Source organism: Pteropus vampyrus, unplaced genomic scaffold, assembly GCF_000151845.1.
Source record: "Pteropus vampyrus isolate Shadow unplaced genomic scaffold, Pvam_2.0 Scaffold392, whole genome shotgun sequence".
Classification (NCBI taxonomy): domain Eukaryota; kingdom Metazoa; phylum Chordata; class Mammalia; order Chiroptera; family Pteropodidae; genus Pteropus; species Pteropus vampyrus.
In genome coordinates, this window is record NW_011889173.1 from 119275 (window position 1) to 137867 (window position 18593).

General features: G+C 35.0%; 1 protein-coding gene across 2 annotated transcripts; it reads left to right on the top strand.

The window, feature by feature from the left end:
• The first annotated feature begins 563 nt into the window (after nt 1–563).
• Nucleotides 564–17098, top strand: WTAP (WT1 associated protein). 2 transcript variants are annotated; one of them, XM_011380359.2, is made up of 7 exons: nt 564–601; nt 2722–2777; nt 5182–5240; nt 6324–6451; nt 9547–9725; nt 14454–14608; nt 15856–17098. In XM_011380359.2, exons 1-7 carry the CDS (start codon nt 572–574, stop codon nt 16437–16439), a joined length of 1191 nt encoding a protein of 396 aa, XP_011378661.1. In that variant the 5' UTR covers nt 564–571; the 3' UTR covers nt 16440–17098. The 2 variants fall into 2 exon arrangements, with proteins under 2 accessions (XP_011378661.1, XP_011378662.1); XM_011380360.1 differs by lacking the exons at nt 14454–14608; nt 15856–17098 and adding an exon at nt 9945–10771.
• The last annotated feature ends 1495 nt before the right edge of the window (nt 17099–18593 follow it).

Here is an 18593-nt window from a genome sequence, read left to right on the forward strand (position 1 = left end):
ATTTTTATTGAGATGTAAACATATATGTAAACATTGTACAGTACTGAATTACCATGACAGTGATAGAGTCTACCTTACTATAACAACATAGTGCTGTCAAAGGAAAGGCTTAGCAACTGCTACTACCCTCTGCACCCTTTCAGCAAGATGCCTGGCATGCTATACTGCCTGAGGCCAGTGTTTGACTTCACAGAGCTACCACTTCTGCTGCAGAATGTCTTTCATAGGGCAGTTGTAAGAATGCATTGAAAATTATATTTCAGTCCTTTATGGGAACATCGGAAAGAATTATCAACTTTTTTACAGAATTTTTTTTTTTTTTTAATAACCTAATAACAATCGTGATGTGAGGTGTTAACAAAAGGGAAACTGGATGCAGAGTATACAGGAACCCTGTAATACCTTTGCTGCTGTTCTGTAATTCTAGAGATAATTCTGAACTAAAGATTTATGATTTGGTCATAACCGAGTTCACTAATAAATTTATTTGAAAAAGCCAGTATTTCGGGTTCCTACTTTAAATGAAAAGAAATCAGTTGACCCTCTTCTATCTCTTTCTCTAGGATTCAAGATGACCAACGAGGAACCTCTTCCCAAAAAGGTGTGTTTTTCTCAGCAATTTTTTTTGGACAGTGGAGTTGAAAGGACTATGTGAATTGTTTGCTTATTGTTCATTCCCTTGCTTTGTGACGGTAGCATGGCATTGTGGGTGTATAACATACAAGATGTCATATCTTATATGCAATCTATTTTTAGAATATTTTCAGCTTTTGGAAAACTTTTGTTATAATATTATTCCCTGGGCTATTCTTAGCCTTTATTATACAAATAATGTGAAAAAGGAGATTACATCACAGGTTCCTGTAAATTACATCTTTTTTCCTAATCTAGATCCATTTGATTGTAATGTAAAACCACTTCTATATTTTTCCACACAGAGGTTACAGCACTTTCCTCTGAAGTTTCGTTTTCTAGTCTCCTTTCTCCCCTCCTCGTGTTATCCCTACCGTAGTTCAGTTTAGTCATTGTTACACACACATGAAGTTACAAAAGAAGTAACATAGTTTCTAAGAGAAATTTATAATTCAATTGGGAAAGCAGGGTATGTGCTACTAACTTGTAAATATTTAAGTGAACAATTGAGATAAGTGTTATGGAAATTTCTGTCTTAAGTTTTGAAGTCAAATTATTATTGAAATAAAGAATTGTACACTGATTTAATAATCTGATGACTGCTCTGTGTTTTCTGGTAGACTTTTAATGAGAAACTAATTTTATACTAAAGTAGGAGAGGTGCATCACCTTTATTGTCTTCATTAGAGAAAATACTTAATATTCCTCAAGTTACAATGCAATTTTAGCTAGCTAGATTATTATGCCCATTTTTTAAAACTCTAGTTTGAAAGAATTATTTACAGAAAGTTGCAAAGAAATATTCAGGGAGGTTCTGTGTACTTCATCATCCGGCCTCCTTCAATGTTAACATCTTGTATAACGTTATCAAAACTGGGAACTTGACATTGGTACCATCCACAGAGCTTATTCAGACTTCAGTGGCTATACCTGCGGCTATACCTGCGGCTATACCTGCATTGATTGATTCTGTGTGTGTCTGTGTAGCTCTGCAGTCTTATCTCATGTAACAGTGTAACCACCACCACAAGCCTCCCTTGTGCCACTCCTTTACAGCCATATCCATCCTTTCCCGCTCCATCCCTAATACCTGGCAACCAGCAATCAGTTTCCCATTTCTATAATTATGTTTCTTTACAAGCATTATATAAGTGAAATAATGCAGTGGATGTATCCTTTTAAGACTGGTTTTTTTCACTCAGTATAATTTCCTTCGAGGTTTACCCAAGTTGTTGCATATATCAATAGTCTGTTTCTTTTTAATATCTCATAGTATGGATGTATCACAGTTAAACTGTTCATCTGATGAAGGGCATTTGGGTAGTTTCCCAGTTTGGGCTGTTACAAATAAAACTACTGTGAACACTCATGTACATGTATCTGTGCAGAAAGAAATGTTCATTTCTTGGGGATATGTGCTTAAGAGTGCAACTGCTGGGCTGTATAACACATCGTTCTTAGTTTTAAAAAGAACCACCAAACTATTTTCTAGAGCAGCTATACCATTTTTCATTCTTACCAGCAGTGTATGAAAGTTCAGTTTTTCTGCATCTTCACTCACCATTTGGTATTACCATTGGTTTTTCTGTTCTTGCTGTTTTTGTTTGTTTTGTTTGGTTTTTTGGGGGGAGATAGTACCAAATTATTTGAAGGAAGGGTACAAATGAAAGAACATAAACAGATGATTTGCTACACCACATTTTTATTTAGCCATTCTAATAGGTGTGTAATGATAGCTCTTTGGGGTTTTAATTTACATTTCCTAATTATACCCATTTTAAAGATAACAAAGTTCACTTCTTAAAACTTCCGTAAAATAAGAGTTGTTTGTTGTTGTTTTAAATCATGTGTTGAGCCATTTAAGTCTTAGACCCTGGAGATGTTTCAAATGTCTTCATTCAGAGTTCCTTTGGGAGGGGCGTTGTATGTCCTCAGTAATACAGCGATTCCTGGTAACAGACCAGCAATTGGGGGGTTAAAAGTTATGATCCTGTCTTCATAAAATATGAAGAGCATAAGTGCAAGTGGTATTTAATATTTAAAATTTTTAGGAAGAACACTCGGTTCATATTTTAATTCTCTTTAAAGGTTCGACTGAGTGAAACAGACTTCAAAGTTATGGCACGAGATGAGTTAATTCTAAGGTAAAATGTTCTTTTATCAAAAATATAAAAATATTTCTATGGAACATGATATTGTGACTGTAAACTGTATTTATTTTTATTGTAAATACATCTCCAAATCGTTATTGTACTTTTGGAATGTATTTTTTGTGGCCTGTTCTGTCATTATTTAAACATCGAGGAAAGCATAACACTTTAAAGATGTAAAGCACAAGCTTCTAGACTAACAGATAACCTGAATTTTTTTCTTGCAGAGGATAGCTGTTTAGAATTTTAACTTGAAAGACATTTGTACTCCATGAGTAAAACTTGCCCTGGTGAAAAATTCTTCTTTCGCTTTAACAAATATATGGGCTTGGTTTGATGTAGTTACTTTCTTTGTTTAACGTGTGCAAAAGTTGTTCTGGGGGATACATTTCTAGTTACAGAAGAAATCCGTTACTTACTGATGCAGCAAAGTTACTCTTTCTCATAACTGTGACCTTGGTCAGCTCATTTAACTCTTTATATCCTTCATTTTCTCACCCGCAAGTTAAAAGAGTTGCATAGAATTACTTTTAACAGTTACTTCCAGCTCTGAATTTCTGTGGTTATTTTAGAAATGTCTTGCAAAAGCAGATTGTCAAGTACAGCATTACGGTATTTTTCAAATGTAAGAAATCAGAAAAGGGGATCACGCATGTTTTATGTTTTATAACCTAGAGTCTTTTGTATTTTATTACCATAGTTGGTGAGTATTTTACATGATAACTTTAGATAAAAAGTAAAAATTTTTCAGGGCAACCTTCGCAAGATTGTTGAACTTTTTTCTCTAGAAACTTCACAGAATTTTTTCTTAAAGAACTAAGTAAATTTAACAGGCTAGAAGTGGAGGAGAGAAAAGGTGTTTTACTTGTAAGAAGGGAGACACAGATGATGTGTTCCGTTGTTTCCTAGAGCCTAATAATTTCCCACCCTCACTCTGCTTAGCTGCTCTGTGGCGGACATGCTCTATATCTTCCTTTGCCATAATCTCATGCATAGGATAGTTTTTCCATTGCATACCTTTATTTTCCTACACATAAAATTTTAATCCTTAGTATTCTGAAACATTTGCCCTGTCCTGCCGAGGTAGACAATTGCTTGTGATACACTACCACTTACCTGTTGTTCTCTTTGTACCTCTGATTTGGTACACTCCTTGCCTTTTATCCTTTCTTAGATAATTCCTCTGGTTAGTATGTGTAATCATTTTCTTGATTTAACTATGGAGGGAGCATTAATACTATAATCTTAAAAAAAAAATAGCAATTTTTAATGTTAAGTAACTTTTAAAGTTTTTAAATCATGTGCAGTGTATATTCTTCAGATCAGTTTAACTTAGGGAATTCTCATTTATGACTTTTAAGTGAATTTGTTACCCTTATTAATTTGGTGATTTTAAATCATCTGCTGCTTAACTAGTCTGTGCTTTCTGTCTTCTTGATAAGGATGTTCTTAGTTGAACTTTTATAAGTTTCTGTTCTTCTAAAACAGTTTTTATGTAGCCTCTGCAGAAGACTTTTATTCATCCCCAAACATCGAACTGTTTGTGTCCTAGGTTGTCAGGGCCATAAAAATAAGCATTCTCTTGGCTGAATAGTAGTCTTTATGTGGAAGGTGGATTACCTTGGTATCTTGAAGTATTTTTGTTCATTATGTTATAATATTAATATGTCACATAGCAAACCTTTCAGTTTTTTAAGATCGTGAAGATTTTTTAGATTAGCTGTAACTGAAGGACAGCTTGAAAACAGCTCTTCAGCAAGAAAGATAGTGACAGGGCAGGTTGCATTCCATTAGCAGTCACTTTAACGTAAGACTAAGAAAAGCTTTATCATTTATCAGCAATAATTGCCAAGAGTAGTTAATATAGCCTATATTTTGAGGTAGAAGAATATATCAGGAAAGAAAGGTCCCATACTCAATGGCATGTGTGCAGGTTGTTTGTGCTAATCAGATAGGGCTTTAAAAAGAGTCTTCGAAAATAGTATATTCTCTTCCTCTTTTTTTTACAGACAAAAATATTACTGAGTCACATGGTATTTTCACAAAAGAGCCAAGATAAGCTGGAAACCCTTATAATTAGGCATATTTTTTATATGCCTTTTGTTTGAGGTGGCCAGTACATCTGAAAATAGTAGTAAGTTTTTTACTCAGCTTCTATAATCCAGGCATTGAGCTGAGCATCAGTGTGATACAAAGCCCTCTTCTCTAAGGAATGATGAAGTAACTAATTTACTATTGGTTAAATTAGATTTATAATTATTTCAGAATGGAAGAGACCTTAAGAATTATAAAGCAGAATTCTCCGTCTAATATTTGTAGGTTTATGGATGCAATTTTCTAGTCTGTTTAATAAAAGTAAATTCAACTTCACTGATATACGAATTTATTTTTGTACTAGATGGAAACAGTATGAAGCATACGTGCAAGCTTTGGAGGGCAAGTACACAGATCTTAACTGTAAGTTTGAGTTTTAGTTTCCTAAAGACTGTGTGAATATCTCATTTTAGGTTGTTATAGACATGCAGGGTAATTGGCTTTACTAAGCAAATGTAATGTCAAACATTCTATTAAAGAACTATGTCCAGGTACTATGTCGGGTGCTGGGAAATAGATGAATGAGACATGATATCTCTTCGGGGAGTTCCCAGTCTTTGGGGAAGACCAACATGCTATAATCATATAATAGCATGACTTTTAGCAGAATTATGTACAGGGTTCTGAGAGAGCATAGATACGGAAAGCCACAACTACTTGAAACTTTCCTTGATCTGTCCCTAACCCCTTCCACCCCTTCCACCCCTTCCACAGAGGAATTTGAAATAAAAAGCATGAGCTATTATTAGTCTAGAAGGGCAGAGGCATTTAGAAGCAACCGTAAATACATTTATTTAAATTGTAACTTAGTTGTTACTTAAATTGTAATAATAGCATATAGCTGTATTTTTACAGATTTTTCAAAATCTGAAAATAATACCAGCTAAGTTTATAATTTGAAACCATTTTAGTCTTTCACTTTGTCACTGAGAGTAACATTTTTTGTAAGTGTAAAAATATAATTTTCCAAGCCCAGAAAGCTTAATGCCCTGAATTTTAATTATTATGCAGCTATATTATAATTCAAAGAAGTCATGAACGTTATGGAAACTTAAAGTAACAATCGTTCATGCCATTATTAGCATATTTATATTGAATACGTTAAAAACAATAGTCAGGACTTTATAAATATTATATAATATAAACAAATGGAAATAATGATGTTTTATATGTTCTGTTTGAACAGATTAGACTAGAACAACATTTTTCTATCTGGCATTAGGGGGTTTGGGACCATAACCCCACTAACGCCTAAAGGAGCACTTCAGACTGGGAATAAATTTCCTGGTTCTAAAAGTAGTTAGGATAGAAACTAAAGACTTGCTAATTTTTTTACCCTGGTTTTTATACTTGACAAAGGCAATCAGAACTTCGTTTGCTTGGTTCAGTTTGACCTTGAAATTCTATTTCATAATATTTTTGAAAATTTTTCTCTTTACTCATCAGCTAATGATGTAACTGGCTTAAGGGAGTCAGAAGAAAAACTAAAGCAACAACAGCAAGAGTCTGCGCGCAGGGAAAACATCCTTGTGATGCGACTAGCAACCAAGGAGCAAGAGATGCAAGAGTGTACTGTAAGTATTCATATGTTTTAAGCCTTTTGAGGAATTGGTTTTTAGTTCACATTATTACATGTATTAATTAATACTAAATTCTATATACTTAATACAATTATAAATGTATGTTTTGTTGAGGTAAATATGCTTTGAGCTGTAAATATGCTAAATGTAAAATTTTGATAGATAGCTAGCCTCTCATCATTGGATTTAAAATACTTTTTTGTGGCCAAGAAGTCAAAAGTTTTAAGTTATTTTTCTGAAATCTACGTGATTTATGAAAATTAGTATATCGATTCAGATATTTTTTAGTAGCTTGATTATCCGAGGGAGTAAGTAATGTTCGCTCTTTACTTATAAGTGTACCTTCTGATTAGTTTCTCCTCTGCTCTCTTCACTCTTCTATGTATAAAACTATTTTTCTTAGTGTCAGCAACTTGGCTATCTCTCCTATTTAATTGTTACAGCTTTCATTTGTGCTATTTGCCATGCCTACATAGATATGACACGTACTGACATATTTGATCATTTAGCTCTGGTTGAATTTGGATTCAGTTTTATGCAGTCTTCAGTCGTCTTAGCCATTTTTTTTTTTAACAGGACTTATGTATCTAAGTTGTACTAAATGGAGAAAGCTCCATCCCTGTTTCTAATTTTAAAATCTGAACATTTCAGAATTCTTTTCTGTAATCTCTATTCATTTGTTATACATTTAAAACCTAATGTATAAGGCAGTATTCCGGTCACTGGAAACTAGTATGTGGGAGCGCAGTCCTATTCCTGTTCTCTCATTGATAAGAGTTTCTTTAGGGCTCGATCACAATCCATATTTCCTGTGCAGAGATTGTTTCGATTTCTACAACTGTGCATTCCTTCCTCCACTTTTTCAAAATGACATCTTTACCTGTTACTTTGCTGAAGAAAGAGTGGCCTGTCATTTTCTCTACCTTCTCACCACTTTTTCTCCTTTCGTTTCTGCCAATTTAGTTTCCATCTTCACCTCAACTGATTTTTCTTTTTTCTCCGGAGTCACTAACAAATGCATTAACAATCTTTTCTGAGTACTCATATGCCTTCACTTTGTAAATTTTCAACTGTTGACCATCCCCACCTTTGGATATTTTTTATCTGTACACTTTGTTCCAAAAAGTCTCACCAGTAGTTTGAATTTTTTTCTTTCTATGTAACACTGACCCCACCCTTCCAAAAAATTTTTTATTCTATTACGATTGTCATGTCAAATGAAGTAGGTAGTGTATTTCAGGTGCCCAGTCTCAAAACCATTTAATTTTTTTCCGATACCTAGTATTCTAGAGTGTGCCATTTACTCATTTAATAGTTTTAGGTCTCCCTGTTTGCAAGGCATTTTGCTAGATGCTTATTCATGCAAAGGATGAATTTTTCCTTCCAAATGCTAACCACCTGGTAGATAGAGTGTGAATGGATGGCGCCGTGGTAATAACTTCATAACACCAGTGTGTTTTGAATTCTTTCTCTCTTCTTGAGTCCTCCAGTTGATATCCTAGTTCAGGTTCTTCTCACCACTTGCTTAGACAATATGTACTATCGACTCAACCTCTGTGATTCTTCAGCTATCCTATATACACTGGAAGTTCTGATCATATCATTTCTGATCAAAACCTTTAGTGATGCTCCATCATCCTTTTGTCTTCTCAGCCTAGATTTTAAGGTTATTTCAACTAGAATCTAACCTTTTCTAGCTACATTTTTTACAGCTCTCCCCGGCACAGGCCTGCTGAAGAGCTCACTGTTCTTTCAGTTAGAATACAGAGTGAAGTTTTACAGAAGGGGCAGCAGGAACAAAACAAGGAAAGGGCAAGATTGTACGTGGCAGATGAGGGCAGTTCTCTTTGTAAATCTAAATAGTGACTATCAGCGTTGGAGAGGCAGTGTTTTCTTTAGTGGTAGTAGTACCTGGTTTATACTATATGGCATACTTTATTCCTGTCAAATTGTTTTAGCGACTGGCCTTATGAGCTACTTTTAAAAAAAATCTCCCTAAACTTAAGTAAAATTCTGTTTGCTCAGTGAAGTAAGCAATTAAATGTATTCCCAATCCATTCAGTGTATTTGTAGCTTTTACTAAATTTATGTTAGAAATTAACTACTTATGAGCTATAACTTTAATTCTATTTAAGCCTTAGTGTGGAACAGGATCTTGGACCTTATCTTCTTTGGGTATGAAGAAAATGATTTGGGTGTGTTCAATGCTAATAAACTATTTCATATTTTAGAAATGTGTTTTTAGTGTGGTAAATAAAAATAGTACAACTGAAGTCGAAATTGAAGGTTTCTTATGTAAGTAGAGGGGTTCTGGTATGGTGAAAAAAGCCCTAGACTGGGAGTCAGGAGGCTTGAGAGTTAGATTTCTAGTCTCAGTTCTGGCACCGAACTACTTGTATCCTTGGACAATTGATTTACTTACTATAATTTCTCAAAATAAGCAGTTAGGACTATATCAGTCACCTTCTAGCTTTACCATTCTATGATTCAAATCTACTCAGAGAAGGGAAAAAATAAACACGCTTTATTTTGCCTTAAGGCAATATTTATAAAGCTATTTATAAGGTACTGTTTATAAAGTAATGCTAACTCTTGTAAATATAAACACTACATATTTTCAAATTTAGAAATGCAAATATATGTTTTAAATTAGAATCTTGTACCTGATACATTTTTAGAGGACTTGTACATGGAATAATTTCCATAGGCACAAATTTGAACAAGTAAAGCACTGTAGTCTTATATAATTAGTATTTTAAACTTGATTTTTTTCCCAGTGGGTGTCAGTATTTTTAGTAAATATAATATTACTGGTTTTTTTTTCCTCGTACAGTTTCGGTTGCAAAGTAAGGTGTAGCCTCTTTATTTAAAGTTTCCAAATATGGAAGTGCAATCAAATGGCCTTAATTCCTACATGGATAACTTTCAGTAGTTCTTTTTAATTTGTGCTTTTTCTAGAGGATTTTAAGATCAAAGGGGGAGGGTTTTAATAAATGAGTGGTAAATCCAGTGACGATAGGGAATTTACCCCACCTTCTTATGTATGTTTCCTTTGATTTGGTAGTAATTGTTTCTTTTGCTTTGCACAGACTCAAATCCAGTACCTCAAGCAAGTCCAGCAGCCTAGTGTCGCCCAACTGAGATCAACAATGGTAGACCCAGCGATCAACTTGTTTTTCCTAAAAATGAAAGGTGAACTGGAACAGACTAAAGACAAACTGGAACAAGCCCAAAATGAACTGAGTGCCTGGAAGTTTACGCCTGATAGGTAAACAAATCATACTCCCCAGTCAAGACTTCCCTGACAGTCCCACTACGAGAAAGCTGTGGTGGGACAGCCAAGTACTCGTTTCCACACCAAGACTCAGACTTTTTGAGCCAAAAAAAGCCACATTCTTACACTATCCAGCTTGTAATGGTTAATGTAAAACTTACCAGATGAGCCTTGTGTTTCAGCTTTTTTCTCTTCCCCCTCCCCTTGCTTCAGAGGCCTGATGGCGTCGGACTATTCCGAAGAAGTGGCCACCTCCGAAAAATTCCCTTTCTAGAACATGTAGACACTTGAGAAATGTTTCTGTTTGAAGAAAATAGAGGGAGAAACAGAAGTCTTAAGTCTGTGGCACACTGTGTCTTCAGACAGTTTGGAGGAATGAAAACCTAGAGATTTAAAATCATGAATTGAACATGTAAAATTCCAGTAAAATGTAAAAATGGAATATGCATCGCTCTTAACCTTGAGCATAGTGACTTAGAGACACTGTATATCAGTTTTGCCAATAAGACTGTGGACTTCGTGATTGTTGAACTTCTGGGTCAAAACTCAAATGAGGTGAATTTTGCCTTTTTAAAGGATTTATTTGCTAAGAAACAACTTAATAATTATGAGAGAATCAACTAATAGATGTCAGTACAAGTAGTTCATATATTTTACCATTTAGTTTGGGGCTCTATATTACTTGGTTGAGCCTTAAGTCAATGTGGTTTTATCAATGGTTTGTTCTTTGAATGGTTGCTAATACTGTAGACAATCTTACTGAGGACTGTACAAACATGAAGGTGCGGTACCAAACTTCAGGTCTAAACTGTTTGAAGCATTATAAACATTCATTTCACAACTAGATTGTATAAGGACATTGGCTGTGATGAGACTCACTGCGTTAAATTTTTTAGTAGTGAAATTAAATCCCCATTCCATTCAACAGGCACATGTTGAAAGAGCATTGTCGTTGGTGTTAATGGGGGAATGTGTTCCTTCATTGTATTTGGGCCTTTTGTATCTCACTCTTGATATTAAATTAAATGTGCCTTGAAGTAGTTGTTTTTTTTTTTTTTTTTTTTTTAAGTTCAAGGAATACTATGATGATTTTGTTGTACTTTTAACATTTTGATTTTGGGGGGCTATGGAGAGCAGATTGATTTTGGAAAAAATTGTTGCTGTGCTCTTCAAAGCGAAGGAAAAGGCTTTGTGTCTCATTTTTAAAAGACCTACTGTTTTCCAGCTGGTATCATAAAAGACAAGGAGACTTGACACTTGTTACATTTTGACACCTTGTCCCAGGATATTGCAGTAGAAATTAACATGGGACAGCTTCAAAGGGTGCCTGCCAGAAGATTGGGGAAATAATGTATTGGACCTGTGGGCTGGCCTAAGTGAGACATTTTGTGAATTTGAAAAAAAAAAAAAGGTATAGTGATCATTTCTAGCAAATTCATTTGATCATTTAGATGAATGAGGCATTATTTTCTTCATGCTTCCATCCAGTCCTGGAGGTGAATTTTTTTCGTCAGATCATTCTATAAGTCACCAATTTGAATTTTCTCTTGGTGATAATGGAGTCTAAGATGAGTGGAAGATAAATGTTCCAGATTGTCCCACCGTTTAAGTGCAGTTTTAACAAGGGTGACTTAAGTTCTCTCTTAATCGTTCAAATCAATTGTAAGTATCATGTATGTTTATGCTCTAAGGAAATGGTTGTGGGGCAGGTGGTGGGTTAAAGAAGTGGTTTGTGTGACTTTACAGCAAGAAATCCGCTTCTAAAATTCTCATCATTTGTGGGGGTTGGAGGGTAAGTAACCAAATCTGTATGAAATTAGCTTATTGTGCCCGCATTAAGGCCTTTGTATCATTTATGCCATTTAAGATCACAGAAGAAATGGCCTATTTTTAGTAAGTCAAGAAATAATTTATAAAATGTGTTATTAACATGTACTTAAATATAGCTGGCATCTTTCTTTGCCTCTTAGGCAACAGTCACTTTGGGGTCTGTGGGGTTTTTTCTGTTAAAAATTTTTTTTAATAAGATAATACATGTTCATGTATAAAATTGAAACAGTATGAAGAAAGGCGAAGACAAAAGATGAGAGTCACTCTTGGAATGTGACAGTTTCCTTCCCCATTCTGTTCTCCAGGAGCAGTAACCACTGTTAAAAATTTCTTGGATATCAAGATAATTTCTGTGCATATACGGTCATATATTGGTTTTAAACATATGTGGACATACATACAGATTTTGCTGCTTTGGGTTACACACACACACACACACACACACACACCCCACACACACACACACCCCCTTATCCCTTGGGCATTTTTCCATTTTTTAGTTCATATAGCTTCATTTTTAATGGTTACGTAATATTTCCATTGTACTAATGCATCGTAATTTAATCAGCTACAAATGGATTTCTTGTAAAAAAAAATAGGTTATAAACCAGGATATTCCAGGTACTATAAATACATCATTAATTTGAAACAAATAGTGCTTAATACCATGTTTGGAATAATTCAAATAGAATGGGTTGGGGGGGTTCCTATTCTATCTTAATTTTGAGGAAGATTTCCTGAATTCTTTTTCACTTTAGTTGAAATATTTCATACATGTGACAGTGCATATGTTTTAGAGCATTTAGAGGGATATAATTCAGTATTTTGGCAGTTTTAAGTTTGCATTTAACCATTTAGGCAATGATGTGTGCACCTCTCCAAGATTCCCTGGCTCCCTTGGTAACAAAGCAACGTGCAGTGTTCATTCTGTTTTTATAAAATTTTCTCATTTTCTTTGTGGGTAATTTGATTTTAGGAATGGGTTAGATTTTTTTTATTTTTGTATTTCAAACAAATTATTCCAAGGACAGTTACTTATAATTGAATTCTCATTGTTTTTCTGACGTAATGAACACAACACACATTTTACATAACATAATTAGTAAAATGACAAAATTACAGAATGTTTAAAGAATCGCAGTTCCATTAAGATTTGTTTTAATAATCATTAATTTTAGAAGTGATAGGATTGCCTTAAAACAGGCATTTATTTATAAAAGTATAACTTCATAAGTGAAACATTTTTCGCATTAGAATTTGTAATACTTTATATATGGGTTAAGTCAGGTCACAATGTGTTGATTTTAGTTGTCTTTTTTCCTACTCTTCATATAAAGGGAAACTTCAGACTAGTTGGAAAACACTGATGTTACTTTGCAAGAAAGTTGTGGGAGCGTAGTCAGTAAAGGGGGAGGAACACCACTGTCTGACAGTGCTGCCGTTTCTTAAATTCTTCATTTGATTTCTCAACTCTTGTTCAGTGGAGGCTGAAGTCCGAGGGTGCTAAATGGGAAGTGGGGGATGTCTGTAGCAACATGTGATGAATGAGAACACCAGCTAACAAAGTTACCATGTAGAGAATAAACCCCTCAGCGCGGGCTGACCCGTGGATATGACCTGAAGCTCCTCTGAGCAGCAGTAATCCAGGTTAAATTTCCTTAAATTAGAAACTCGCTTGCATTGTGTTAGGCCAGAACACCTGCTCTCAGTTAAATAACCTTGCCGAATTAAAGAATGATACAAAGTGCTCCCATTTTAGAAGTTCTAAGGTTTAATAGGATCAGATATATTCCGAAGTAATATATTAGATGCAAAAGCCTCACTAAAAGGAAGGAAGGAACATAAAATGTCACCCAAAAAGTGTTTTTAAACAGTAAAATTATTCTGAACTAAATGCCATCACAAGAATATTAAACTGTCCCTGTCCAAGTCTCAAAGGTGGCATCACAGTTACGTACTCGTCAGATCCCTTTAGAAGTGATCATTTCTGTTGTTACTGCTGAGACTAGAGAAAAGCAGTAAAGTTTTACTGAGACTATTTTAATTGCATTTTTGCAATTGCTGCATATATGCACATAGGTTCTATAGTATGCTGCGCTAGCAGTAGGTACTAATTTTGTTGAAAGTACAGCACACCTAATTTGGCAAATATTTGCATTATTTGTGATAACTAACCTAAATCTTATTTTCGCGTCCTAGGGATAATCTTTTATAACATGAATAAAAATCACATACCAATATTAAATTTTTTTAAACTTAATGTCACATTTTAAGACAGCTCGAAAGTGTGTATCATATAAAGAAGTGATGAGAGATAAATGTATAGAAATAGTCTTAAAGCTCTTTTTAAAAAGCCTCTTTAAAAACAATTACTCCCCATGCCTCACTTGATGCAATAATATTTTTGTGAGAAATGCCTATTAAGAGTCATCCTTATTAAATGCTATTCTGGCAAGAATGTACTCTCATTTATTTAGATTAATAGGTTCTGAATTTCATATATTAGGTATTTTAAAGTACATTTACCTTTTCAAGAACATTTGTTTCATTAAGCTAAGTGCCTTACTGTTTTGTTAATATTGGTATATCTGAGGTGTGTGTTAATTGGCCCATTTTGGTTTTAAATGATAATTTGGGGTGAAAACAGATTTCAGAATAATGTAATCAAAAAGTGGCCATTTGGATACTTTTTGTTTAGGGTTTATTTTTGCTGCTGTATTGGCAACATACTGAAATGCAGAAGATGGACCTGCTCCAGAAAAGAAGATGGTAATTATAGGGAAGCATCTGCTGTGACATAGTTATGTGTTACCTCTTGCTGTAATAATTGCAAGCAAAGAAGGTTATAGCGTTTTTTCTACATTTTGTGATGGATGGCTCTTTCCTTTGCAGCCAAACAGGCAAAAAATTAATGGCGAAGTGTCGAATGCTTATCCAGGAGAATCAAGAGCTTGGAAGGCAGCTGTCCCAGGGACGTATTGCACAACTTGAAGCAGAGTTGGCTTTACAGAAGAAATATAGTGAGGAGCTTAAAAGCAGTCAGGATGGTAAGGGGTTTTTTTGAAAAGTTTGATTAACTTTGCACTGGCTTTTAAAAAACTGCCAGGCATGAATATTACAGATTAGGTTCTGTACATGCTAATCTCTGGCCGATGGTTCTATAAAATTATGAATGAAACATTTCTAGTTGAGTCAGCAAACAAAGCCATTTATTTTAGTGTCTCTCCCCCAGCCCCTCCACCCCCACCCCACTCTCCTGATTGTTCATCGTATAAATTTCATAAGAAGTTTTTGTTTTTCAGGAGTGGAATTTGGTGAAAGAAATGCTGTTATATTACTAAGGCATTCCATAGATATACAAATTTATATTCAGTGCTTAAAAGGAGGAATGTTTGCATTTAACCTAATTCTCTTATTGTAAATCTCGGAAGTATTCGGCTATTTTTAGGGGTCTAAAAGTATATAATTGATTTTACCCATTAAGGTCCTATTTAACGAATAAGATGTTTATTTAAATTTGCCGAGACAAACCAAATTTCATTGTCAGCTGCTATCCTTTTGGGGGAGACGAGTATAGATGCTTCTGTGCTGTTTCTCCTCTTTATGAGGAAGAGTAATAGCAAGGAAAATAACCAAACTCTGAAAATTAAATTTTGAATTCGTATTATTGAAGTGAGGTACATTTTTAAAACTACCTTTTCAGAGTGATACTTAGCTCTTACTATATGTAAACATAGTAGATAGGAGGTTTTGTATAGTATTGAGGACTTTATTTTCCCCAAAGCGTTTTAGAATTTAACGGACATGTGTATTCTGTCAATTTTCAAGAGTTATTTTCTCTGATTTTTTTTTTTCTTGGATTTACATCCAAGTCAGTGGTTATAACGTAGGCCTCTTTGGAGTGTTAGAGGACCACACTGCTCCCTAGGGGCTAAACCTGTTGAGCTGAGAACAGTCACTGGCTGGAAGGATGAGGGGTAAGGGGACCATATGGGCCCTCAGGTTAAATAAACATGATTTTGTGAGCTGTAATCGGTTGCATATATGGCTAGATAGTTTGAATTAATTTAAACTTGGTTGCTTTAAGATTTTTAAGCTTCTGTCCCCGCCACCCCCAAACAGCTCATTCTCAAATGGCTGTTTTAAAATTGGAAGCAAAATTCAAAATCGATTTTAGAATTGTGTTTGTTGACTTAATTATTTATTGACTGCCTAGCTTTGTGGCAGCTACTAAGATATATTTCTAAACATGTTATAAGAGATATTAAAGTAGGTTTGACTCTCCTTTGCACAGAACTGAATGACTTCATCATTCAACTTGACGAAGAAGTAGAGGGTATGCAGAGTACCATTCTAGTTCTTCAACAGCAACTGAAGGAGACACGCCAGCAGTTGGCTCAGTACCAACAACAGCAGTCTCAAGCCCCAGCCCCGAGCACCAGCAGGACTACATCTTCTGAGCCTGTAGGACAGGCAGAGGCCGCAGGTAAAGACTGCAGTCGGCTGGCCAACGGACCAAGTAATGGCAGTTCCTCCCGGCAGAGGACGTCTGGGTCTGGATTTCACAGGGAGGGCGACACAACTGAAGATGATTTTCCTCCTTCTCCAGGGAATGGTAATAAGGCCTCCAACAGCTCAGAGGAGAGAACTGGCAGAGGAGGTGGTAGTTACGTAAACCAACTGAGTGCGGGGTATGAAAGTGTAGACTCTCCCATGGGCAGTGAAAACTCTCTCACACACCACTCAAATGACACAGACTCCAATCATGACCCTCAAGAGGAAAACTCAGTGAGTGGGAAAGGTAACCGAACTGCAGGCTCCCGCCACGTTCAGAATGGCTTGGACTCAAGTGTAAATGTACAGGGTTCAGTTTTGTAATATTTTTTCCAGCAAATTTTTATACAGTGTCATTTAATTTGGGAGAGGATACTGTCCAGAAAATTAATGCATACTTTTGTCACAATTTGCCTTTTCTTGTGGATGTGTTTTTTCTTTTCCTTTTTTTTTTTCCTTTGCTTCAATTCCTCTGCCATTTTGGAAATTATAACAGTTAATTACTTTGTTGCTAAAAGGACATTTTGTGTAGGGTCAGGTTATTTTTATATGAGTTAATGTGAAGTTGTAAATGGAGATCTTTGCTCACAGTATAACAATGACGTCTGTGTAAATCTGTGGCTCCCTAGAACCTGTGCTGCGTGCGGGCCTTCTCACTCGTGCTGTTCCTACACTTCTGCACCATTCAGACTTGTTAGAGTAGATGTGGGTTTGTGACTGCCACGTTTGCCCAGTACGGTAGTTTTATCACTAAAAGTTGGACTTGTTGATGGAGTCCTATAGTAGTGTCAGTGTTAGATACAGTTTTTTCTACCATACATCTGTGCATTTTCTCTTTAGGTGACTGAATGTTTAAGAAATTTGTGTGCATAGTTACCCAGTTTTTATGAACTGTTACACCCTGTTAATGCATATTGCTCTGTAACTCCAGTATATCTTACCTGTACTGACCAAACCTAAATAAAGATTTTTATTGTAACTTCTGCATTGTTTTTTTGTTTTTGTGTGTGTATTTAGCATGTTGTTTATTTTCATTGAATTGCTTAATTTCTATTCATTATCCTTCAATCATACCACAAAGGTGAAATTTAAGTCCATGCATTGGTTTTGATTGTGCACGTAATTTTAAAAAATTTTGTCCCGTTTTGCAAAATAAACTTGGATTTTAGGACTACACTTTAAATGTTTTTTTCCTGACTTGTAAAAATAAACGTTATAAAATATTCGAATACCCAGAAAAATATAAAGAAAATAGTCAACCTTTGTTAGGCTTCAGTTGAAAAGTAGAACTTGTTTTCGTGAAATGATTTCAGGTAATTAAAGTATCTGTGTAGTCAGTGATGTTTATTTTCAAACATGGGCCAATGCTACTTGATTTATACTATTAACATGTCTACTAATACACATAGTAAGGCTGTGTGGTGTTAGCATAATGTTTTTAAGATGTAAGACTCAAAGTTTGTTTTATTTTAAACATTATCAAAGTGTATGGTATTGAAGCCTATAGAATCTAGCTTTTCATCTATGTGATTGAGATGAAATGTGCTTCTTTGCTGAAAGCAAAATACTGTTTTGTTACTTGTAATATACTAGGGAACCTCAGAAGTGGAGTTATAACACTTGAAACTAAGTTGTATCTTAGTTTCAAGTGTTATAACTCGAAAATAACTCCTGTGGTTTTGCTTGTTTAGCATACAAGTATAAGCTTCGTGGCGTATTAAAAAAATGTACTGCACTTTCTGTCTTTTGATTAACCTTTTGTGCAGTCTCCAGGTAAATAAAGCCTATACAATTAGAGCTGATAATTATAAACATTTTGATTTATACTAAAACACTAAATATTACCTTGATTAAGTAAGTACTGTGGGCTTTGGTTTTGGTTATGTATGTCCTTGTCCAATTTAAACAAAAATGGAATTTCTCTTTCCTTTTGGTGTTATGTAATCATTGATGTGCAATAGGAAATTTTCAACTAGTATTTTATGACTGATACCTATTATGTGTCGTTACCAATTTTCACATTTCTGTTGAATCTGCATTAATTGATGAATAATGAGCAGAGAGAATTTAAAGATTTTGCAAAGTCAATATTCTTCATTTCTAGAATTGAATGCTTTATTTGCCATTGTGACTACAATTAGGTGGTAAATCATAATCCACTGAAAGAGTGGCCTCTAGAACTAATGGGTTTGAAACCTGGCCTTAACTTACCTGCTTCATGACTTGGGCAAACTACTTAATCTCTCTGGGGCTTAGTTTTTCCCTCTAAGGAGCATTAAATGAGTTAATGTGAAGTGTTTACCACAGTGCCAAGCTCAGTGACTGCTCAGTAAATGTGAGCCATTACTGTTGTCTCATTGTGAAGTCCAGCCCTGGTAACAGACCATCCTCCTTGGTCAAACTCCAAATACAAGTTTGTTGTTTGGATAGTTTCCACTGAAAGAGAAAAGGCGGTAGCTTTAAATGGGTTTGTGATAC

Excerpts from the sequence above, each read along its gene's own strand:
- WTAP (XM_011380359.2), top strand. The coding sequence starts at position 572 with ATGACCAACGAGGAACCTCTTCCCAAAAAG. Across the intron at positions 602-2,721 it reads AGGAACCTCTTCCCAAAAAG|GTTCGACTGAGTGAAACAGA; the intron begins GTGTGTTTTTCT and ends TTCTCTTTAAAG. Across the intron at positions 5,241-6,323 it reads CAAGTACACAGATCTTAACT|CTAATGATGTAACTGGCTTA; the intron begins GTAAGTTTGAGT and ends TTTACTCATCAG.